The sequence below is a fragment of the Poecilia reticulata genome, chromosome 1 (genome assembly GCF_904066995.2).
Source record: "Poecilia reticulata chromosome 1, P_reticulata-male-v2, whole genome shotgun sequence".
NCBI classification, from domain to species: Eukaryota; Metazoa; Chordata; class Actinopteri; order Cyprinodontiformes; family Poeciliidae; genus Poecilia; species Poecilia reticulata.
In genome coordinates, this window is record NC_088830.1 from 24,846,535 (window position 1) to 24,871,186 (window position 24,652).

A 24,652-nucleotide genomic window follows, 5' to 3' on the forward strand; every position below is an offset into this window, starting at 1 on the left:
GATTTTTTTTTCTTTTGTCTCATTGTCAGTGTCTAGGAGTCTTTATTTACCCATAGATTACTATATCCCTGGGTAAATGACATAAGACAGCAGCCTATTTCTCTTTACTGCAACTTAAAATGGTAAAGACAGGAGAACATGCCATTAAAGTGAGGCAGATGTGCGCAAATATTCATAAGCCAATGAATGGCTACAAGAAAATAGATCTGGCTTTGCTTGAGCTATTTTAAAAAAAAGATATGCACATCGACGTGTTAGACGAGCTTGTATTTAGCTTAACTAAAGACAACTTGGTCTACAATTGAAAAATGTTCTTTACATTCACTCCTTATCCAATTTAACTTCAAAAGAAATGCACAAAAATGTCAGCTTCTATATGAGCAAAGCTGGTAGGGACAAAATCCAACAGATTTGCTGGTGTGATTCTCCAGGTATCATTGTTGTTTTCATGGTTGTGTCTTCAGGTTTTGATTCGTAAATGAATGATTTTCTTCACAATTATGCTCTAAATTGGGTTGGTCTATAACATAAAATCCATTGACGTTTGTGGTTGCAACAAGATAAAACATGGATACCTGTGCAGTGCACTGCAGCTGTACAGTCTCAAATGTGACCAATCAGTTGAGCTAGTGGTAGTGGGCTGTTGTTTAGTTGGCCGAAAGCAGAAAGCACGGTGGGTAATGAACCTGAGAACATGGAGATGATGAGATCAGGCCTTGGCGCATGTTGTTGCTGGATGGTGAGCTCCGTTTGTCACGCCTCCTAACATGCTGCAGGCGTTTAAAGGAGATGTCTTGATGAATCCCACAAAGTCACACATCAGGTCATGTCATCAACTTCTTTAAAACTCCACATGTTGTAGGACTGAGGAGTTTCCTGAAAAAAAGTTTTGTAAAGGCCTTTTGGCCTCTTTACCATAGATCCCATTTGTTTTATCATTTTCACAAAGAGCCTTTGTGTTTTGTTGAAAGAGAAATGCCTTTCAGAGGGAAATGGCTGTGATAGTTAGCTGACGAACACCAACCTTTGGAGTAGGCAGTCTCAGCAGAGCCCTTGTTTTCCTTTTTTCGCCTTGTGAAATGCCAGTTTCTGTTGCCCTGGCTGGGGCTGCATTGTTTCGACCCGGCTAACGGTCTGTCGCAGACAGAAACAGAGCTCGCGGAGGGAAGGTCAGCCTGCAGAATTCCTCTTTTTGTTGCTTGTGTCCCCATGGTGGCTGAGTATTAGCTTGTTTGACAATCCCAGAGATCCGTCTGTTGTTTGGTTCAACATGTTTCTTTTTGCTTTCCCATCTCCTGCCATCTTCCTCTTCTGTTTGAGGTCGGAGAATATTTATGGCTCTGGTTTGTGCAAGTCTGGTATGTTTAGGTATGGCTCTGTGAAAATATTAGGACCATATATGAATAACATCTATAACATAGTGGAAGTTATATTAGGGGCAAGAGTGACTCACTGGGAGGAGAGTCGTCTTTCAATTAGAAGACTTGATTTCAGCTTCCTGCTCCACTACATGTTGATGTGCCCTGGAGCAAGGCACTTAACCCATTTTTTTACTAAATTTAAAGTAAAATTAAAAACTCTCTTTCATTCTTAATAATTTCTCTTTACTGTACAATCTTATTTTTTTTGTTTTTCATATTTTTTTTAACCTTCCTTTTGTGAATGTAGACTGGTTCTATTCTGTTCTGTTCTAATTCAAAGTTACACAACTATCTGCATATTGTTGGAGTGTGTATGAATGTGTAGCATTTTAAGTGGTCAGTACGACCAGATAAAGCTTAATCTGTTTACTGTGTTAAAATCAGTCTTAATAGCTCTGAAACATTCAAGTCATAGAATCCAAAAAAACATTCTGAAAGATATTATAAGTTATTGTACAAGTTCAACTTTAATGGAAGGCGTACAATGTATTAGGACAGGTAGTTGCATTATTTTGACCTAAGAGCAGGGAACGTGTTTGCTGTGAACCAAATACAGCATTTAAGGCGCCATGGTAACAGTGGGGCACAGAGGTGGACGTGTCATGGTTTGGGGATGTGACCAGAATCCACCGTGAGTCCTAGGTTAGGTCATATGTAAAAATACAAAATTAATCTGAAGCAGAACTTAATCTTATTGACTGTCTGAGAAGTAAGCCATGAAAAGTCCTGGGCCTAGTCAAAGCCCAGATCATGATTTTATGTCAATTCTGTGGTGTGACTTGAATCACACCCCAGGTGGAGCGATGAAGAAGTAAAGGCTCCAGCCCAATTTTTTTCACAACTGTACATGTTGATCTCTGTCTGTTGGTATTGCATTTCTGCTTTATGCTATTTTTCTGTGTTTAGAAAGTATGCATGCACATGCCTGCTGCAGTTGTGGGTTTTATGCCTCTTGTCTTCGGGGACGGAAAATTCCCCCTCTGATCCTCTTCACTCTCACCTCTACGCCTTCGCTCGCTTTCGTTCATTCATCTCTGTCATCCCTCTGTCCACCACCTCAGTTGTTTGACACTCACGTCTGCGTTAAGCAAAGAAAGAAGTGAAAATACTGCATGCCACAGATTGTTCGAAGGGCTTTCCCTCTTTTGCTCTAGCAGTGTGTTTATAATTCCTTAGCTTTAGGGCTTTATTTATTTTTAAAAGCTCTGTTCATCCAAAGACACTGTTTGATATTATGTCTCAGACGCGTCTCTGCAAAGGTAGGATAGTCAGGGTCTGACAGCAGAGCATGCTTAGCATTGCTGCTAAGCATGCGAGATGCTTAGCAGTAGTTTTGCTGCTCTAACCGTGTAATGATGCACGTTATCTTTTAAGCCGTTTTTCCCTCCTGCAGAGATTTCTTCCCTAAAACAATCATTTTACTTTGATACATTCAGAAATTGATATGAATAGATTTTGGTTTCTTCTTCTTACTTTTTTCTTTAGAGACTTGATTTGGAAGAAATGACTTGTGATCTGTGTTACAAAAACCAGAAATGCCTCAAATCTCTGATCGTTGCACATGCTAATTTTCTCGCATCTGAAGGTCAGGAATAAATATCACAGACTTTTATCTCATCATAAATTGATCCGCTAACATGTTTCATCAAACAGCAGTGGTTTGAGAAACCGCTATAGATACTTCACATGCTTCTGTTTCATCCTGCAAGTAGTTTTGATTCAACACCAACAACCAAAAAAACGTCTGACTGTAGAGCCGGAGATGTTTACGTCGAGTCGTTTGAACTGAACACAAGTCTCAGTCAGTTTTGAAGTCTTTTCTTTTGCAACACAAGTGCAACTTGAATCAGAGTCTCAAAATGAAGATGAGTAGAGCCACGCTCAGCTGTCGTTAAGGAACAGAACTTCCTTAAACAAAACACAAAAACACACATTTTTCTACAAACATTTCAAGCACCGATCTGCTCCTGTCATAGTTGGATGATGCGGATACCCAGTCATTACCGCTTCTGTCAGCTTTGGCAGAAACTAAGGAGTGTTTTTTAGTCTTGTTGGATTAGTGTGCCAGATTAGTCGGTAGGACTACAGGATCTGTTGTAGTGCAATGTGAGTCAGAAGGTCCTCAACACACAGCATCACTTCATGATGACTCCAATTGACTTAGCTAATCCCCAGCTTGTAGAGAGACACTTCAGCAGCCCTATGAAACCCAGAGGCGGCTTGAATCCCAACTAAGTTACACACTCAGTGCTATGGGAGATTTCCAAGGAAACTCTTGCTGTGATTTGGATTACTTTAACTATAACTGCAGCACTAATGTTTGATTTTATTGTCTCTTAATGTTTGTGTTATTTCTTATGCATGTTAGGATGTGTTGGTGGAGAAAAAAGAAGCAATAATATTTAAATGTTTAAGCTGTTTTATATTATTGATCAAGTTTTTACACCAGTGTTGTTTTTATGCAAGTGAGATTCTTTCATAGTTTAGCCTCCTTGTGGAATACTGGATGGATTAGTTTAGCTTCTACCTGACTAAGCAATAGTTTAGGTTTGGTCTTAGGTTAAAGTGAGGCTTAATGAAGTAATGCCATCCAAGCTGCTCATTCTTTAAAAAAACAAAAACAAAACATTTCTACTCTTTTTTTTTTCTTTTCTTTTTTTTTTTAAAGGAAATTCCTTAGAAGGTACCAGAGTGACCAATGTCTTCTTTGGTCATATGGAGCAGAGAAGCCATTCATTTCTACGCTTCCTCCATCTGTTGCTGCACACTGCCAACAGGCTGGCTGAAAAACATACACTATAGCTGTGCTAAATGTCATCCACAGAAATGTTAGAAAATGAACCCTAAAAACTACATGAGCATCTGTTTATAACAAGTCGTTGGCAAATTTAATACAGTTTGCAGAAAAACTCTGAAACAGAAGATCCTTGACTTAAACTTATGTTGATTTCATGTGTCACAGAACATTTGGATAATTTAAGAACTTTTATTGATATGCCATCTTTTTCTTAATGCCCTATGAATAAACAAACAAAAACAACTTATTAAAGTTTTTGTCTGTCCCAGTTTTGTTTCGAGAAACATCCCCATGTTAATCTTGTCGACAGAAAATATGTCCCCTTCCTTCAGGGGTCATGCTCGCCTTTTGTGGTCCAAAAGGTCTTTGAACTCTGAGCGGGGAGGCAGCGTCAGGACTCTCACCAATTATCATTTTCTTTCTGTGATTTGTCCTACTGATGCCTCTGAAAATTGCTAAGATGGGATGAACCCAGACTTGTTCCTGCAGGACTCCTGGGTGGTCAGTCTGTCAGCAGACACCAACCAACTCCATCAGCGGGACTGTCACAGCACCGCCCTAATCTATCGGGGATGCCAGCGCCAATCTTGTCATGAGGCCCCCAGGGGTCCCTCTGAGGGCGAGGAAGGCCATGTCTAGTTGCCGGGGCAGACAGTGACGGTGCAAGGACAAAAGAAGGGTGGGGTCACTTTGGGTGTCAACTGTGGCTTTATGAGTGACTATTATGTGAAGCTGAAGAGTGTGAGAGCTTTGCTCTGCAGTAATGCATGCATAGCTTGCAAAGCTCATTCCTTAATGCTCCTGTTGCTATGGATTGAGAGGTGGAGTTTCTGTCAGATGTTGGATGAGGATCAATGAAATTCGTAACTCTGAATCCAATAAGCGTTGGGTTTTGCTTACATATCATTTACATGCAAACAAGGATAACTGCAGCAAATTCTGATGTGTGTTTTGCTTTTAGCTGGAGGCGTTTAAAGAGTCATCACAAGCAAATGTTTCTTCTTTGATATTTACATTTAGCTCACATATGTTGGGGATTAGTGGGGAGAGGTGCTGCCTGGTCCGGCAATAACACCCAAAATGCATGTCCTGTGTGAGCACCTTCAACTCAAACAGAATAAAAACGCAAGTTATTACCTACATATGGATAAACTACAAAACACAAGCCCTCCATGTTTTAGTTTACTTTAAAAAACGAACTAAATAAGCCAACTTACAGTGACTTCCAAAGCCATCTGGACCCCCTTTAACCACAGTTTATCCAGCATGGCTTAAACCTTGCCTTGACTTTTCACCTGTGGGACCAACAGCCAATTAGACGGCAGAGGAGGGAGTGGGAGTAAAAAGCACAAGAATGAGAGAAATGTAACAGTAAAAAAAAATGGTTGGGTGAAATACCAACCACATGCTGCAGAGAACGTTGGACAGTTTGAGTCAGAGGACAAACAGCTGCCATCAGTACTTCAGCACCGCAGCTCAAGTCACATAAAAAGCCACATCAATGCAACCTTGCTAGAGGTTTGTTGGCTTTTATCTGTCCAAAATTGTCTTAATGTCCCACAAGCTTATTTAAATCAGGCTTGAGGTTTGGGCTTTGACTGAGCCACCGCAACCTCTGTGCAAAGTTTGTCTTGTTGATGACTAACTTTGAGCCAAGCTTCAGCAGGTAGACGGATGGCTCATGTATGACTCTAGGATAATTTGCAGGAATTATTTTTGACATGTGATCTAACAACCTGCAGTTTTTAGCTGAAATTTCAAAAATCTTCTCAGTTTTAAACAGATTTTTAATTTTTATTTTTTCAAGAAATGACTGCATTGGAATGGGATGCTACTTTCAGATGGAGCAAATGTTGAGTTACAAAGTCTCATTTTACAAACTTACACCCCTCATAAATATCCGAACAGCTCCTGTAAATTTAAAACTCCAAACTGTTTGCATTGTAAGAGAAATTAATATATTTTAAGGAGACTCTGGATCACTTTTTCAATTGCTGGTGTAAATGAAATGTTTCATTGGACAGAAAATGTTGGCATTTGATCCTAATGATAATTCCCAATTAAGTTTCAAGAGATTCGGCGGTGATCGTCCTCCTGACTGAGTTGATATGACATGATTTGAGTTTTGATGTCTTTGGTAATCAGCAGAGGTTTGTGCCTTAATCTCATCCTTCTCTGTTTTTCCTTTTGTCCGTTCAGGGATGCTGGTGGTGATCGTGCTGCTGCTCATAGCCATCGTTGTGATCGCCGTGTGGCCTGTGTAGCTGATGGAGGCGGCAGCAGCGGCGGATGTGGACCAGTTTAAATCACGGATACTCACTGAAATACTGTCTTCGGTCTTCTGTTCTCTCTTTTGATCACTGGAAACTATCAAACTAAACGAATGTGAAATAAAATTTCCTTCATTTAGCAGCACAAATGTTTGTTTTTATACTGTGGGCAGAAGAGGCTTGAGGACGTTTCCTTCTCTGTCCTGTACATACTGTGGGAATATAAATCATCTTTTACTGTAGTGAAAATAACGTTTGAATCACTGCATCCACTGATCATCTGGATGTTAAATTATTTGGCAGATTGTGAACTACTTTTTTAAGTAATTTAGTCCAAACAGCAGGACCTCCTGCAGGTCTACAGTCTTTCTGTGGCTGGACTCAGGTTTACATCAGGTACAGTAACCTTCCAATATTCACATTCACATTTATTTACTCGTGCATTGCTGTAGCAGCTGTAATGATATAAGTTTGCTAGCACTTTCTAATGTTTATCGAACAGACTGTAGCCAGAACTAACAGTTACCAACATGCCTCTGTTACTTCCTGTTAAATCAGCTCTGCTTGTAATATCTAATAAATGACATTTTCAGTTAATAGTCCCTTGATACCCGTCTGTCTGCCTTCATGTCAGAGACTCGTCACGCATCTCTGGAGTACCGGAGGGTTTTGTAACGCGATATTTGGTCAGAGTGGGCTGCTGACATCCTTTCTGCACACATGCACCACATCTTCAGTCTACAGTGCCTGAAAAAAATATGCCGACTCATTCACATCCTGTCGCATTATAATGCAAACGACAACATAGTTTATGGGGATTTTAGGTGAGAGACCAGCACCAAATAGCCGTGAAGCAGAAGCAAAAGTCTGAAAAAGTTTGTTTTCATCCCCTTCTAAAACGACTCAGAAGTCACCTCGGTTGTAAATATGATCCACATAATGTAATGTTGGTACAAGTGCAGCTGTTGTAGAGCAAATTACAACATGGTTGGTTGTGGAGAAGCTTAAATCAGGATTAGATTAGATTATAAAACAATATGCCAAACTTTCAACATCTTGCAGAGTTAGTTTTGCGCGTAATCAGCAAAATGAAAAGGAAAAAAAAAAAGAAAAAAATCACAGCAACAAAGACAATAATCTGTCAATGTAACAAGTTTATTTCAACTGATAATCTGAATTTAGTTCTACCAAGTTTGTGTTCAGTAGTTATTTTCCTTCTTTAATGTCAACGATCTAAACAACCACATACAGGTAATAATAACAAAAAAAAAAGTTGAAAAGACAAAATCCACAATGTCTTGTGTCATTAAATATATTCATATATAATAACCATAATATATTAGTAGGCATCGTAAAACAACATTGCTAAAAGTCTTTGCAATGGCGACAAGAACATTTACAATTCATAGTATGAACACAAAGCAATGCTTTGATGTGTTTATGGCGTTTCATCGGGGAGGCTTGTCAAACCATTGCTCTACAGACTGCTGGGGAAAAGGACAGCATGAGGCTACAGAGATGAGGGAAGTGTGATTAGAGGTTAAAGTTCATCAGATGACGATAAAACTAAAATATTTACCAACGAAAGGCAGGAGTATGTGTTCGTGAGCAGCACTGAATCTTTTCAGGATAATTTGAATACAAATCAAACACTAGATGTATAGTTAAGTCACAATAATGTCAGTCATCTGTTTGTCAGGCATCTATTGCAGTCAAACCCCTGTTCTTAACACCATGGCTTTATAAGGACGCGTAAGGCTCCGTTATACTAGATCTCCTCCATCGCTTAAAAACAACTGAATCTCAGTTAATTCAGAAAACCCCATTTTTGTGTGTGATTCTACGGAGCCTTACTTTGCAGTGTAAGAGCATCATCAGAAGGAATCATGCAGATTTTGATTTCTGTGTTGTTCTACTATCGTATAATTGCACTGTAAACCATATGAGCTGCTGCTCATACTTTTTTTCTTCCTACTCGTTCTACATCCGTTCTCATCTTTCTCCCTTCTCATTGATAAATATCACAGCATCTATTTGAGAGCACGACAAATGTATATCTGCATATTTTGTCATGCATCCTGAAAAACTCAACTTCCTTTGATCTCTCAGAAGGCAGATTAGGTGGAATTTGGAGGTGTGCGTGCTTAGTAGGCGAGCAAGTAGCGACCTGTAAACTTTTGCATTCGCAGTCCGCTGTGAGCGGGGCCTAATTAAACTTCACCGACGAGGCTATGCATGCGATTTTGAGAGACAAGAAACTGTTTATTCCTGGGTTTGTTTTCGTTGATGTCGTCTTTCAAAGATCGATGCATTAATTATTAATGTTTTACATAACCTGAGCTCTGCGACTTTGTTCCTATCAAGAGACGTGAACTGTGTACAAACAGATGAGCAAAGTGGTATCAACAGGCAGATGATTACGACCCATTCCACCTTGTGCAAAATGTTGAAGTGAATGGACTGTGTCCTTATAGTCGATGTGCCTTCTTGCATTGATGTCTGCAAAAACAGTACAAATCTGAGATCCGATAATGACAAAAACATTGCAAATGAAGGTGGAGATAAATAAAGTAATACCTCTTACTAAAGGTCCTGTATATAATGTATATCTGCATCATGAGGTATGAGCATGATCCTTTCATGGTTTCCATTTTCCTGCTTTTTGTATCTTTGTTCCTACAGTTATAAGATACTTTTCTAATTCTTTTAAACTAATTAATGTACGTTTTAATAATCTGCTGTCAGCAATATAGTATTTATGAGTTTGTAAAACATCTGAACCCTTACGAATGTGACATACACTACTGTTTACTGCCTTCTTTGCAGCAAAGACAGTAGTATGCAGCTGCAATTAAGTATTAATTGGTGACATGCATCGCATTTTGCTGCAAAACGAAGGCTGTATCCATGTCCCATATTCTTTATTTTTGCTATCTTTACTGTTGCGAAAAAATATTTTAAGATGTGATGTAAAAGCTCATGTAAAACTGTGAGTGTCCTCTGGTCGATAAACTGTTTGAAAAAGCGAGTCTTGTTTAAAAGCCAGTAACGAAAATGACTCGTTTAAATAAACTGATAAGAAATGAAGAGCAATAACAGCAACAAATCAAATATGAAATAAAATACAAAAGCACCTTAAAGGAGTAGTTCAGGACTTTTATGCATATATATATATATATATATATATGTGGGGAACATAAAACATCATGAAACATCTTTAGGATCAGCGCCTAAAAATCAATAGGTGTCCTGACAGTGAACGCCGAGTGTGAGGCGTTCTAATCCAACATCACTGTGTGATCTGACCTCACAAATGCACATTTCAAAGAAAGGTAATAAAATCTCCTAAATGTTTTCCTGAACCTTGTAGCCAGGCTGCAGAGAGGAGTTGAAGCTGTTGTAGTTATAAACGTTGGACCATCTTATGAAACTCTATAGAATAAGTCCACATGTATACAAAGACAGACAAGAAAATACTATAAGCAACATGCAGTGGATTAACTTCAATTTTTGATGATTATTTGAGATGCACTGACATATTGTCTGCTTAGAACGTCACTTGAAAAATCTTGAATTACTCCTTTAACAGCCACCTAAGTGATTTGACCGCTCTCAAATTAGAAGGGTGAATATGTACTCTTAGCATAACGCACCACAGCATTTACGATTTAAGATGTGTAGTTGAGGAGCTTTTATAAATAAAAACTAAACTCTGTCCCTGTCCTTCTCCTTCCACTTGCATATTCTTAATCCTAGAACTCACGAAAAAGTAAACTTGAGAGATTTATGATTGTTTAAGCTGCAGATATTCCTGACTCAGAGCACACGATAGACAACTACATGTATGTTGGTTTGACACAGCAACAGTAGCTTTCACAGCACGTACCTCGGATAAACGACAGCTTTCCATGAAACCAGTTAAGTTCTCTGTGAAAAATACAGTTAAAAAAAAACAATACATGCAGAGGCAATATTGCAGCTGTAGTTAAGTGTCTTTTTGTCATTTGCACCAGCGTAGGATGTCCATAGAAAAATTAGAGCATTCAATACAGGGTTTTCATACTAGAGTAAAGAAAACAAACACAAATAATGTTATATACTGGTAACAGGTGCAAATTCGCCAAATCCACAAGAGAGACGAATCTCAGGGTAAAAATAAACCATGAAACCAAATCTGCAAGGTGACCTCCTTCAACAAAAGTTCACTAGAAAATACAAATCATCCTAAATAATTCTCTTCATGCTTCTACACAAAAAGCAGCGACATAAACAGTGTCCTCTGTCCCGGGTCCTCTGTCTCTCTCACTTTCTCTCGTTTTTTTTTCTTCTTCTTCTTTTTTTTTTTCTGAGAACCTGTTGAGGATTCCTCTTCGTTCTCCAGCTTTCCTCTCTGCTTGCTCCCCACCTATGGCTTCTTGCACTTTCCTTTCTTCTCACGCTGCTGGAACTTTCTCAGTCTGCGTGCCCACGTGTCCCTCCACTGGATGACCAGGCTTCCTTTGTCCGCCACCACTCCGCTCTGGCCGGGGGAGTCCTCGTCGTTCCCCAGCAGCAGGTACTTCTTCCCGGGCTTGATCTTGGGGCACTTGCAGGCCACGTCTTTGGCGCGGACCCATAGGAACTGGTCCCCCCTGCGGATGCGGCTTTCCCCCTGCTTGTAGACGGATATGATGTTGACGGTAAATTTCCACCACTCGCCGGCTTTGTCTGCCTTCAGGATGTGCACCTGGACAGCTGCAGTGTGATATCGGGAGGACAAAGCATTGTTGGTTAACGTCGAGTCGGTTTTACTGCTTTCAACACATGCACAACATATTTCTATTTGCTTATAATACAGACTGGGGCCTCTTGTGATTTTTATAAAGCCTTTAAGCTTCTTACCAATACATTACAAAAAGAAGCCTGTTGGAACATTAATCATTAAGTTAGTGACAGAAGAGAAATCTGCTGCGAGAGCACACTGCAAAAACACAAAAACTTACAGAGCACTTTAGTCTAGCTGCAAGAGCAAATTTCTAAATGCACTTGAAATAAGACAAATGAACTTACAAGTAACTTTTCTGCAAGATAAAAGAGCTCATTTTCAGTGAATAATTCCTTAATATTGTACTTTATAAAGTACTATTTCCATTGGCAGAATATTTCACTTGAAACAGGAAAAATGTCTTGTTATAAGTGAATTTATCTGCCGATGGAACAAGTATTTTTTCATCAATATTAAGGAATTATTTACTTAAATCGAGCCACTAGATTTTGCAGAAAACTTACTTTTAAGTTAGTTTTGTCTTATTTCAATTGTACTAACATATTTGCACTAGAAATGAGACCAAAATTACTCGGTAAGATTTTGTGTTTTTGCAGTGTGCGTGCAGTCACAGTTTGCACAATAAATAACAATGAACAACACTAAAGCAAACACGATCCTGTTTCAAAAATGGACGTTTGTGGTTTACGTTGTTCTCTTAAACAAAGTGAAAAGGCCAGGTATGCAGCCCAGCTATCATATACGGCTCCACATGCACTTTGTCTATTATACTGACACAGCAGTGTGATCAGTAATGGGATTAGGAGGCAAGAGACGGCTATTAGAGACGTTAGCTGAGCAGACACTCAGGGATATTACGTGGGGAATGAACAGACGTGGCCCTCAGGGAGCAGATAGAATTCATGGATCCTACGCCAGAATGTATCAATATGTATTATATTGACCAGATCTCTATTAAGTTCCATTAAGCTTCTCCTATAATTATGAGGGAGCTTTAAAGATGAACAATCATATGATTGGGTTCACTTCTTTCTCCTTCAGCATTACAAGAAAATCCGAGTGCAGTGCAGGATTTGTATCTACAATCTCCAAACCAGTGATCTAAAACTGTACATTTTCTTCTTCTTTTTTCATCTTTTTTCACCTTTTTTCATACTCTGAACATAAAAATTCAATGTAATATTTTCTGAGCAAGAACTTATATTTTCTGGACTGTCTGGGGAGCAGGAGAAGCCCTCTAGTCCAAAACAACATTGTGTTGAAGGTCTGATCCCACATTTTGGCTCAGGGTTTCCAGTCAAAGCATTTTTAACATGCTTTGAGAGAAGCTGAAACACTAGTCATTAAAGTTTCTGACGTTCAAATCAAAATATCACGTCTGTTAGGCAGAAGAACTTTTTTTCTTTAGGTTTTTTCTGTGCACCTTTAAGTGGAATTATAGTGAAATGCGTTACCAGTCTAAATATCAATGAGTCACATCAAAACAGACTAAACTTGCACTTGCGTTGCTCGACATGAAAATATCACCCGCAAGTGTTGAGTCTGATATATTATATTGTAAGCTTAATAAATGACTGGTGATATTGAGGTCATCCTTATTTGTACAGTGGCATTTTTTTGCATTCATTTCCCTATTCAGAAGCTAATAGGTTGGGTTTGAGCACGGCTTCAATAAACGTGTCGCCTGGATATGTCATGCTCTAATTTCTTAAAGCCATCTCTCTCTTTTTTTTTGGGGGGGGGGGGGCTAAAATCCAGCATTTTATTAAATCATATCAAAGAAAATTGTGTGCATCTTTTCTTTAAGGACGGCTATGTTCTCCCTATTTTCAAGTTTAGTCTTTTAGCTTGCCTTTAATTCTCAGTTTTGCATAAGTGAAGCACATGTGTAGAGTGATCTGAGGGCGACCCGTGGATCTCCTTGCGTCCACCAGCTCATCTTTGCATTAGGTCATCAGCTACTGGGGAGACTGGAGTGGATAAACTGGTTATAGCCAGGGTTCTGCTCAGATCAGACATTTCAGCCCTTATCTTGCGCCCCACGGTAGCTTGTAATTCTTTCCATGGGCCCGGACACAAAGCATCGCAGCATGGTTTTCTGGCACAGCATGGAGCTCCAGCTCCCTGCTGATCTTTTTTAAAATGCTCCAAAGCTTTCCTTCTTCCGAGACAAATTCAATAGATCCACACTGAGTTTGACTTCTGCTCAGATTTTCTAATTGTATGTGGCATGTACTTCATAAGGATTTTCTTCCTCTCCTGAATCAGGCTTGAGTATGTTTCTGTAAGCTACTTTAGGGTGTATTTCAAACCTAGATGGTGCTAGTAAAGGCAAAGCAACTGATTGCAAAGTCTGTAACCTAAATTTGATTAAGAATATGTGGAACAGCTTATTCACAGACGCTCTTACGTCCAGTCTGACTCAGCTTCAGCTGAGTCACAAAGACGAGTTTCTGTATCTATGCATGCAAAAGCAGTAGAGACACACCCCAAAAAAAAATTTCAAAAAATAAATACTTGCAGCTGTCTTTGCAGCTAAAGCAGGTTCTACAAAGTATTTACTCAGGGTGGCTGAATCCAAATGCATACCACACCTAGACCATTATTTGTTAAAATAATTTAATCTTCCACTTTAAAATTAAGCAGTAATTTTGCATCGGTTTGTCACGTAAAATTCAAAAGAGTTTTACATTGACGTTTGTGGTTATAATGCTCCAAAATGTGACAAATTTATAGGGACTCGAATACTTTCACTGTAAGACCAGTAGCAGGGAGATGGATTAGCGGGGAAAAAAAGTCCTTCATGCTTCAGTAGTTTAAACAGCAAAACCATCTTTTGTGTAGATCTGATCTGTTGTGTGCCAAAGCTAAATTACACTGATCCCTGGAGTTTGTTCTGACATGAGTTACACAGCTGCTTCAACCGGTCAGTTGAATACCAGCAAATATATTGTATAGCTGCATTTCGTGCTTCAGCGGAGCCTTTATTTATCTTTTCTTGATATTATTACAGCCGTCAATCCGCTGCAGTTCACACGAAACACATAGCAAATCATCCGAGAGCCGTTCTTTTGGTTACCTTGGGTTGGGTGGATAGATGGTGGTACTCTGGGTTGGACTGATGGTTCTACTAGCAGAACATCACTTTTACTCTTTTTAAACAAACGTCTTCTCCTGATGGTAACCGCCGACATTTTGTGTTCATTTTGACTAAAATGTAAAACTTTCCTTTAATCAGACATTTTTACAAAATGCAGACTCTCACTACCGCCCCGGTTCTGACGTCGTCCCCCTCAAGAACCAACAGCAAACGCTCCAGAGGCCCAACTTTTCTCACGACACCACCAGCGAGGTGGACCCGGGTTGAAGAGGAGGTGTCTATAAGCTGACCCCTAACTCCTCCAAATCCCAGCGGAACAAAGCCCGGACCTATCCGTCAAGCTCCTGAAGTATGCTGCGGGACGCCCCCCGGTTTGGTTCAGCAGCTCTGCAGCCTGACTTCAATCAGGGGAGGGGACACGGGCGACGGTGGGAGAGGGGAGAGGTCATACGTCTTATCCACACCTTGAATGGTGTGGCAGACTGATGGTCGCAGGAATGCAGCACGGGACGCTCTGGTTGTGGGGGGAAGTGGGCTGATCCTTAATGAGGATCTCTTAGTGAGCCCCCACTGTCTGTCTCGCTGTGCAGATAACCCCCCGCCCCCAAACATGCACACACACACACACACACACACACACACACGCTCACACACACCTCTGTCTAATTCTATTTCCCGCTCCTTCCTTCAAGCTCCCTTTCTCCCCCTCTGTTTGTCCGCTCATCTCTTCATTGCTCAAAGATCTGTTTGATTCTTTGTCTGTTTTGATTCTTTACTCAGAGCTAAAGTAGGGAATCTGTAAAACTGTAAAAGCTCTTTTGAACAAACCGGGCCTGTGACTGCGAAAGAAAACTGAAAGCAACTCTATGGCTTAGAATAAAATGCAACGCTTGCAGAAACATTTTTTAGATTTATTCATTGATATCTGAGGTTTATTCTACTTGCTCCAAATTTTTTTTAAATTCCGCTAAGAGTGTGTTATTGGCAGACCAACGAGTGTTTTGTCTGACTCACCGTAATCCTTCTTGCAGTACTTCTTCATGTTGATTTTCAGTTTGCCTTTTGATGCTTTGCAGTAAGAGTCACAGTCTGTTGGAATAAAAAAAGAAAATAAGATTATGCATCGAGGACACTTGGAAAATAAAGACATCAATAACACAATCGAATATGTTTTAATAATCTGTGGTTGCTAATGCATGACTTCAAAATGCTGAATTAACACAACCTGATTTCAGCAACATGAACATAAAGAGCAGGAAATTTAGCAAAAACAAAAAAAAATTATATTTTTACACCAATTAAATTTTTTTTTACCATGTTAACCATTTTATTAATAAATAATGTAATTTTTAAAAATAACTTATTTGGTTCTGATTAAGTTTCTACAAACGATACAAACTGTGTATTGGTTCTATGGTAAAATCTGTGAGGTTGAAAAAAAAAATATCCCAGTTACAAGAATATCTTCACAGTTCAGTAGATTAAATAAAAAATTTTTTGAATTATAATGTAAAATATTCAATCAAGATAAAAGTAAAAAAAATTAAATAAAATGAATAGTAATATAAAAGATAAGCCTATCATTGTTTTCTTCTTTGGAGTTTATAAAGGTAATATGTTAAAATGTAGAAGTTATAATAATGTGCTGTATTTGTATTTTTGCAAAACGTTTTAAAGGTTAATAATATGCATGTGTGTGTGTATTTTGTGAAAATTTACAGTACAGAAATATATAATTGTCACAAAATAAGCAAATATAGTGCACTAATTAATGGGTTGACAAATGATTTCTTTTTGATTGTTTTGTCTGACGTCCTCAGCATTGTCTTATGACACAATGTGTTCAGTAACAATTGTGCCATTTAGCATTTACCCCAAGATGAAGCACCACTTGTTCTCACTGTGTCTGAGGGATCAGGTCTGTGCAGACCTGCCTCACACGGCTTGTCACCCAAACGCCCCAATAAGAAACATAAAACTAAAAAAAGTCTCCCAAGGAGGACCATGTCAAGCTCTCAGTTTTGCGTGTGTGTGTGTGGGGGGGGGAGGGGGGGTTGCTCACAGTTGGCAGCTATTCCAGGGAGTGGAAGGTGTTGGGGCGGCGGTGAAGTGGGTCATTGCTACACAAAGGGAGGTCAGGAAGGAAAAATTAGCCATCCATGAAGCTTTAGGCAGGGGAGCCGTTTTTTTTTTTGTTTTTTTTTTGCACAGGGTTGGGGGGCGCGGGGGTGGGGCGGCAGGCGGGGTGTCCATGTTGGAGCCGTGAACAAATAAATACCTCAAGCAGGCTGTGGGCTTACCCACACTGCCTCACAGCTCCACGCTGTAGAAAAGCTGTCAAACACCCAGCGGTGTATGAATGAACACACTCTGAGAGCGCCTGCTGAAAGAGTCCTTGGAGTTTGTCATCTGGTTGCACAAGGCAGCAAATTTTTTTGCCTAGAAATACACAAAGGGCCTTGATTAAACAGTGTATGTTCTTTTTGCAATGATGGTTTGGGCCTGCTGACAAAAATAATTACCTGTGATACTGTAATCGCAGTGTGTGATGAAAAATAAAGTTGATACTCAAAGTATGAACCTGGCGATATCAGTTTTTTTTTTTTTTTAAATAGAGCGAAGTTAAAGCACTGCAACAGTGGGTAAAAAAACTAAGTGTTCTCCCTGACATTTTGAAATACAATGTTTTTCTCAGTGAGCACACAAACGCCACCAGTTCACTTTGCACCCACAAGACTCTTCAGTGTGTATGTTGCTGCTAAGTAAGGAAGACGCAAAGTTAAACATATCCAAAAATAGTCAACGAAAAATAGAATAATTTATTTGAAAGGAAACTGTATAGAGACATGTCTGCACTTCATTCAAGCTGAAGGTTGTCTAAAGGTAACAGGAAGGCTAAACATGCTACTGGTAAGTTGCTCTCACTATTTACAGCTTTTAACCTCTGACTGTCTTGGAACATTAAATATCTGCAGATGTTCCCAGTCTTTTGGAAATCTCACTTCTCATACGTTGCTTTTCATTTCCCAAGGCTTAAACACTAAAACTGATGTTGGAGTAATGCTAGCTGCACTGATCACTCTCCACTCTAATTTTTAATACGTTTTCTAAGGACGGTATGAAATAACAAAAACAAACTAATATTTTCTAAAACATCACAAAACCTTTAGCAACTTCTCTGTGAAACACACTGTGTGACATCGCCTCTGCTCCTCGTGTAAATAAATAATGATCATTCATTCAAATTCAAATCCAAAAATACTTAATTGGGAAATCCCAAGTGGAAATAAAATGACAGGAAGGCCAGGAAAAAAAATGTTGAATGCGTCTTAAGCTACAGTTTGTAATCTCACATCAAACCTCTTTCAAAAACTGGAGTTTCAAAATTGGCCAAATAACTTAATAACTTATAAATGCCAAGCAGGAATCCCTTCATCTCTGCTCCCTTGGTCTATTCTCACCAGCTGATGCAGACATGGTGAAGGAAACCTAAATGGGATGTTTTGACAGAAAGTTGTAGGATGTTGTATGGCCGATGGAAGAAGGACTTTGAGCTCTAAATATGAACAAACCTCACAGATGTGAGTAAATCTTTACTACTCTTTATGGGCCATTACAATGAGGTTGCCTGGGGAACGACATGACAGAAAGAAATGCCCGAGTAGAGAAGAGGGAGGGAGGGAGAATGAATGGTGGAAGACAGGCGGGCAGCAAAACAAGATGAATGTAATTTGGCAGAGGGGGGAGAAAAAGAGGAGAGTAAAAATGAGCAGAGCTGCTGGTTGCGTTACAGTGTGGTTGGGCTCCGGCCGGAGCGGAGAAAGTACAAACCGAACAGAGGAGTCTATAAAAGCTGGAGCTGATTACCATGTAAATGATGGAAGAGGGGGCTGTGGAAGGGCAGCTTTGTTTTCTCATAACCCCCCCGCCCCCGATGCCATCATGATACTTCCCTTTGATAGCCTTTCGTTCCCCATTAGTGTACCCCTGAGACACAGCTCCGGGGCCCGCTGAGAGCGTCCCGAGATGCCTGTTTAGGACCAGGCGGTCCCCTACTGCGAAGACAAATGTCCCCTTTGTGCCTGCGCTACAAGCGGCAGAAGGGGAAGCGGTCTTGTAATGCCGAGCTAAAATGTGCTCTGCGTGTTCCAAGTAGATGTAGTTACTACAGCGCTTTGTTTTTGGGCCTTTCAGCGCACTAAGAAGTTGATAAGTGAGAGGTGGACCTTTGCCCCCTCTATCAAAGTACCCCGCAGCCTTTTAAACTAATCGTTTTCATTCAAGCTGCTTCCAGACCCAATACGGTTCGTCTTGGAGCCAAAACTTTACAGCGGCAAAGGAAAAGTCGCAGTACCCGTTGACAGCCAGTAGTGGGTTGAATGAACCGCAAGGCCGTTTTTTTTAGTTTTTTTTAGATGTTGAACATGAAAACTTGGCTCCATGCAGCTTGTTGAGGTGAAAGCATCTAGTCGTTCAAATCAAGACTAAACATTAGGAGTGGGGAAGTTCCTATTGAAGAGACAAGTTAGCTTCCCTGTCGAAATAAGCACATTGAGGTATTATCCAAGTGCAGCAAAAGGTACTTTTACCTCCCAAGTCAATCCAGACTGTCAGTCTCCATTTTCAGTGTGTAGGGAATGTTTTGCTACAATTAGGCACAGAAATGATGGACTTGAGGCCTAAATAAGTTGCAGACTGATGGAAATAAAACTGAACACGCAAAGTCTGTGTTTAAATTCAAAGAGTTCAATAAAAATTGATTTTGAATAATTATTATGTCACACATAGTGAGGTTTTTAAATGTTAATACAGTTACAATGATATCTGAGGTTGCATTAGACTTTCTGTTTCAGCGTCAACAAAAATTCAGTCATAATCTATTTCTGCACATCACTTCTTAAAATGGTAATTATGACATGAGCTATTCAGCTGCATTTCATTATCATTTGGTGTCATTAATATGAACAGAGAACCCAGATCCCGTCACGCTTTAAGCAGATGAACACATCAAATTTTTCTCTGCAGTGACAAAAAGAAAACACACTGGCTGTCACAACAGTAGCTACACATGAAGAATGAAATTAAATGATGGCAGGTAAATGATGCACGCTTCACCTGCTGTGGTCTGAACGCACAACCTCACAACTTCCTCCTATTCCGCATCTGGAGGAGAAATCTGCACTGGCGTTTAGATCGGGCGTGACAAAAGCCGACCTGTGTGGATTTTATAGATTGTGTCAAGGGTGAAGTTAATTGTTCATTTCTTGCCACATGGCAGAATTGTAGTAAAATGTTTATTTTTGGTCTCGTCTGATAAGAAACACTTTGTCCGCATGCTGGATACTGAGATCAAACCACACACAGGCGGAGATTATTTACTAATTTAGTGACTTTTGAAGATAATTAACTGCACTGGATTTTAATGGGGACCTTAAAAAAAATGCTTGCCACACTTTCCAAATTTCTATTTGTTCTCAATTTTAATCTTCTGTATGTGTCATTTCATAGTTACGTGCTACTAGGAGGCGTGAGGTTCGAGTCTGGATGTGAGTCGTTCCTCTCCTGTCAAAACATTCAGGTCCGCAATCGGAGCCGCTCTGACATGTCCGCTGCAGATGATCAAGTGCAAAGCAACGTCCAAGTTTCTAAGCTACAAAATTATTACAACACACATCACATGGCTCCACATGCAAAGTCTGACAAACGCCATACAGAGTTGGAAGAACGGGAGCGGTAGAACGAGGAGGTGTAAATGATGGCTCCCAGGAGGAGGGGGCTCTCTCTCTCTCATTTAACCAGACTGATTGAGAAACAAACTGCAGCCAATAAAGCACGTAATTAGATTAGAGAGCTGCTGTTCTGCTCTGCTCCTCCTCGCTGGGCTGCTCACATTCAAGATGCGAGCCTGGATACTGTCTCGGAAGGAGACACAGTGAGAGAGAGAGAGAGAGAGAGAGGGGAAGAGGAAAAAAAGAGAGAGAGAAGACGCTCCAACCTCTTTTCTCACTGTATTGCCACTGAGTAATGATGGTTTCTCTTTAACAGAGGAAGCTGCTGTACCGTGAAAACGTTGTCACCCAAATACGAAAAAAGAAAGGATATAACCACTTTAGTTTCGATTAGTGCAATTTTAAATCACACTAATAGTTTATCAGTCTAATGTACTTCAGCATTAGACTGATAAATGCTGAAGTACATTTATCAGTACTTCAGCATGATAGTACTTCATTACATGATAGTAATGAAGTAACAATTAGACATAAGTAACAATTATGTCTAATTGTTACTTAGACATAAGAAAATTGAACTAACTCTGTGGCATGTTAATGTTTTACACACCTGATGTAATCAAAGCTTCTATATTCCAAATTTGTCTGTTGTGAGGAAAAATAATTATTTTTATTTTCCACAGTCTGAGTCTCTGTAAAAAACACAAAGATGTTTTGTTGCAAAACAAAATATCCTGCGGGTGACACCGTGCCTAACCTGAAAGGTGGAATAATGACCCCTGACCTTTTTAACTGTATGTATCCAGATGGAGATCTCATGGGATAAAGCAACATGGGATACTCCATATCTATGAAGTGGATGGTAATGATGTGTATCATTAAATGTGTTTGTCTTTTCAGGTCATTAAGCTAATTCACAACACAATATTTTCACCAATTATAGGATAAAAGTTATCAAAACCACCCTAGAAATATGTGCAAATTATCATTAACTAAATCATAAAATAGCTTTGATAATCACTGGGTTTTTATTTTATTAAAAAATTTTTTTTTATCTGGGGTCATATTATTGCAAGTCCTGAAGAAGTAGAAAGATAAAAGTAAAATTAGCACACAATTTCAGGAAAAGTATCAATACTCAAACATTGTGGGTGGTGATGTGAGAATCTGAAGCTGCTTTGCTGGATCTGGATAAGCTGCAATCAATCATTTATGATTATCTAAAAAATGTAAGTGGTTTATTACATAGCATTCTAATAAAATATGGTTGTGACTTGACAAATTGTGAAAAAGCTCAATTGGTTTGAATACTATAGCCCTACAAACTCCAGCAATGCAGGGGGTCATATGTTGACTATGACAATTGTATGCTGTGTTTGTCTACTTTTACCTGGGCTTCCTGCAGATTACTATCATTCTGTGTCCAACCCTTCTCTTAGCATTCACATAACTGAGTGGTGATATAAGATTCATGACCGAAGCGCCGCAGAGTCTGAGGGAGCCAAAAAGGGTGTGCGAAGAAAGACTCATGTCCAAAAAATCCGAGGAGGGGTCCGCTACAGATTCTGATCGCTTCCAGCCTCGGACGTGACACACACACACACACACATACACACACACTGGACACGAACACCATCATCCTCATCAGTCCAATTCTCCATCTCCTCATCATCATTAGTTACTCTAACATCCTGACAGGCCCGCGCGGCCGCAGCTCAGGTCACCAGCGGTTAATCTCCTCCACATTTCGTTGCCATGCAGACGTCTCTGTAGTGACCCGTGGGAGTGGCGATTCACACCATCCGTGACCCACCAGCACAATGTGTGTTTTGTCTGGGCCACACCATCGGCGCTATTCTCCACGCATTCCAGCCCTCCGTGTGGTCGAGGTGTGGGGGGGCGGGGAGGGAAGGGCCTCCTGCAGGAGACAAATTAATATCCACTCCATCTTCCCTCCTTTCCTTCCATCCCAGCAGAACCCCCCGCTCCCCTACTTCACGTAAGCCGCAACGAGACACCTGCCTTGCAGCTGTCGGCGTCACGCTCGTATTTTCCATCGTTTCCTACATCTCGAGCGCTACGGTCGAGCCGCAGATCTTCTGTCATTTGTTCCACGACTGCGCTCGACTTTAGACTTCACATCCGTGCACCTCATTTTTTACTCAGCTGTCACGGATCTTCCTATGGTTTCACTCCCTGCTTGGTCCTTTCATCTCTTTTGGCCAAAACATCTTACCTTTGCATAATCAGCAAAATTCAGCCATTAAATTCACCTCTGGACTTCATTTGGTTGAATTTTCAATAAGTCTAACATGCATCTGAAAAAATAAGTACATCTTTGACAGTCATTTTGCTTAAAAAAAGGAGGTTAAAAGTCCTTACAAACATTGTCTCACACACATATTATGTGACACACACACGTCTCACACACACACACACGCGTGTGTGAGCGTGGGCTCACACACGCCACATCTGTAAGCAATCACCAACTAGGTGATATCACAGCCGCTGGAATACCAGAGGTACGTTTGTTGTTCGACCCTCTCTATAGGCTCTGTGGGTGATGTTTGCATCCTCTACATGTCAAACCTGGGTGGGCCAAAGGGCCCCCTGGCTTTGCAAGGTCTCCATCACGGTGCTACAGCTAACAGCCTGCGTGACTTCAGTCGTTGGGCTCAAGAGAGAACAGCTGAAGAAAAGCATCCCCACTGCATGATGCTGCCGTGTTTTACCATAGAAATGATGGGATGTCTGCCAAAAAGTCCAGTTTTGGTCTGACGAGTCCTGAGAACCTTCTTCTGAATGTTTGCTGTTACTTCTACTGCAAAAAAGACTTCTTGTGACTTCCTTCTTGCCACTCTTCCATAAAGGCCCGATTTGTGCAGTGCATGACTAGTATGTTTCCTCCTTCCATCATTCTTAGATCATGAGATCTTAGTCTGAGCATTTCTTCCTATTTTATAAAATAGTCACTTTAAGTCACTTTAAAGCCAAATAAGTTGCTACTGTCACACACGCCAGTAGCAACTTATTTGCTTCTGCCACGTGAAAATCGCTGCAAACAGATGCGCAATTGTACAACTGTATAACTTTGAAAAGCAGAAGTGGAGCGTCTTGCATAACCAAAAAAAAAAAAAAAAGAATGCAGGAAGTGGTTTGTGGATAAAACACTTGTTTTTTCCAGCAGCCATTGTACAGCACATGCAGCAGTAAAACCAGCTGACCAAATGTGCTGGAGCTTGTTTGGGGTTGCTAAGGTGACGAACTGGGCTTCGTGTTTGAGTTGTTGTGTGAGGGGCAGTACCTGTTGATTTGTGACATCATTTGGAAGGTTTTTGAAACAGATAATTTTCTAAGCATTAACTTACTGACAAAAAATGGCTGGGTGGTTTTATTAAGTGCTCGGGCTGCTTTTAGAAGCAATAGCGACCCAGATACGAAACTGTTCAAAATGTGAATTTTGCATAATAGGTCCCCTTTAAAACCTTTCTATAACATTATCCCTAACCTGTCAGCTATGATGCTGTTTAAATAATGTTGATCGCTTTTCTCTAATTATGGAACTTCTGAAGCCAGGTGGTTCAGAAGTTATGTCAGAGTAAAACAAGTTAAATCCACTGTGTGCTGCAGTCAACACATTTTATTGTAAAACGTTCTCATTTTTCTTCCCTTTCTCAATTATTTTCTACTCTGTGTTGGTCTACTGAATAAAATCCCAATGAAGCAGACTAAATTTTATGGATGCAAATTCACAAAATGTAAATTTGAAAGGAGTTCTATAGGCGCATGAATGCTTTGCAAAGTACAGTACGTAAACAAATGCAATATTCTACCTTCACTTATTTTAGGTGAACACCAAATCCCAGAGGTTTTCCAATTCCTGAGGAGTGAGACCAGAGAAAGCCCCCATATATTCCAGCGCCCCACCACCCACAGTGTTATCTGAAGACAAAGCGTGAAACAGAGGGAGACGAAGGAGGTGGAGAACACTAAAAAGAAAGCTGAAGTTGGGGGGGGGGTTGAGAGAGCAGCGATATCCTGAGAGTGCACTTGAGGCCTCTGCGGGGAACAGCTGCTGGAGCCTCTCGTGCGCGCTCACACGTGCACAAACAGCCTCTGGTAGCTCCACAAAAGAAGGTAGAGGAACACAGTGTGAGTCAAATGACTCACATTTTTTCAGCTGTTACTTAAATAAAAAAATATTCTGAGGTTATATTTAACCTGTTTAGCTGCAAAAACGTCACCAGTTTTAGGAATATTCAAATGTTTGACTAATAAATGCTGATATGCTGATTTAGCAAGTTTTTATAAGATGTATGAAGACAGTGAAGGAAGTGTATTCTATCAATATCAGGTCTTAAATTCAACCAACCAATAGCCTTACAGTTCATTCCAGAGCTACAGAATCTTATGGTATTTTCTTATCACCATTATTGATTATGGATCAATTGATTAGGTTTCTCTGTTGTCTGTTTTAGAGTTGACAGCGTTCATGACGGCAGCATGTTGGAGACGTTCTCTTATGATGGTTCTGATTTGCTGTTTTTTTTTTATTTTATTCATAACTGTT

At 40.1% G+C, this 24,652-nt stretch overlaps 2 protein-coding genes across 2 annotated transcripts in view; one reads left to right on the plus strand and one right to left on the minus strand.

Moving 5' to 3' along the window:
• Nucleotides 1-7,096, plus strand: part of stx8 (syntaxin 8) — a 31,329-nt gene extending 24,233 nt beyond the window's left edge. Inside the window, exon 8 of the mRNA XM_008414596.2 lies at nt 6,418-7,096. Coding sequence (XP_008412818.1) covers nt 6,418-6,482 — 65 coding nt within the window. The 3' untranslated portion in view covers nt 6,483-7,096. The remainder of the gene's footprint in view (nt 1-6,417) is intronic.
• Nucleotides 7,097-7,624: 528 nt separating this feature from the next.
• Nucleotides 7,625-24,652, minus strand: part of ntn1a (netrin 1a) — a 70,748-nt gene continuing 53,720 nt past the window's right edge. Inside the window, exons 6-7 of the mRNA XM_008414585.3 lie at nt 15,368-15,442; nt 7,625-11,222 (exon numbers count right to left, since the gene is read on the minus strand). Coding sequence (XP_008412807.1) covers nt 10,894-11,222; nt 15,368-15,442 — 404 coding nt within the window. The 3' untranslated portion in view covers nt 7,625-10,893. The remainder of the gene's footprint in view (nt 11,223-15,367; nt 15,443-24,652) is intronic.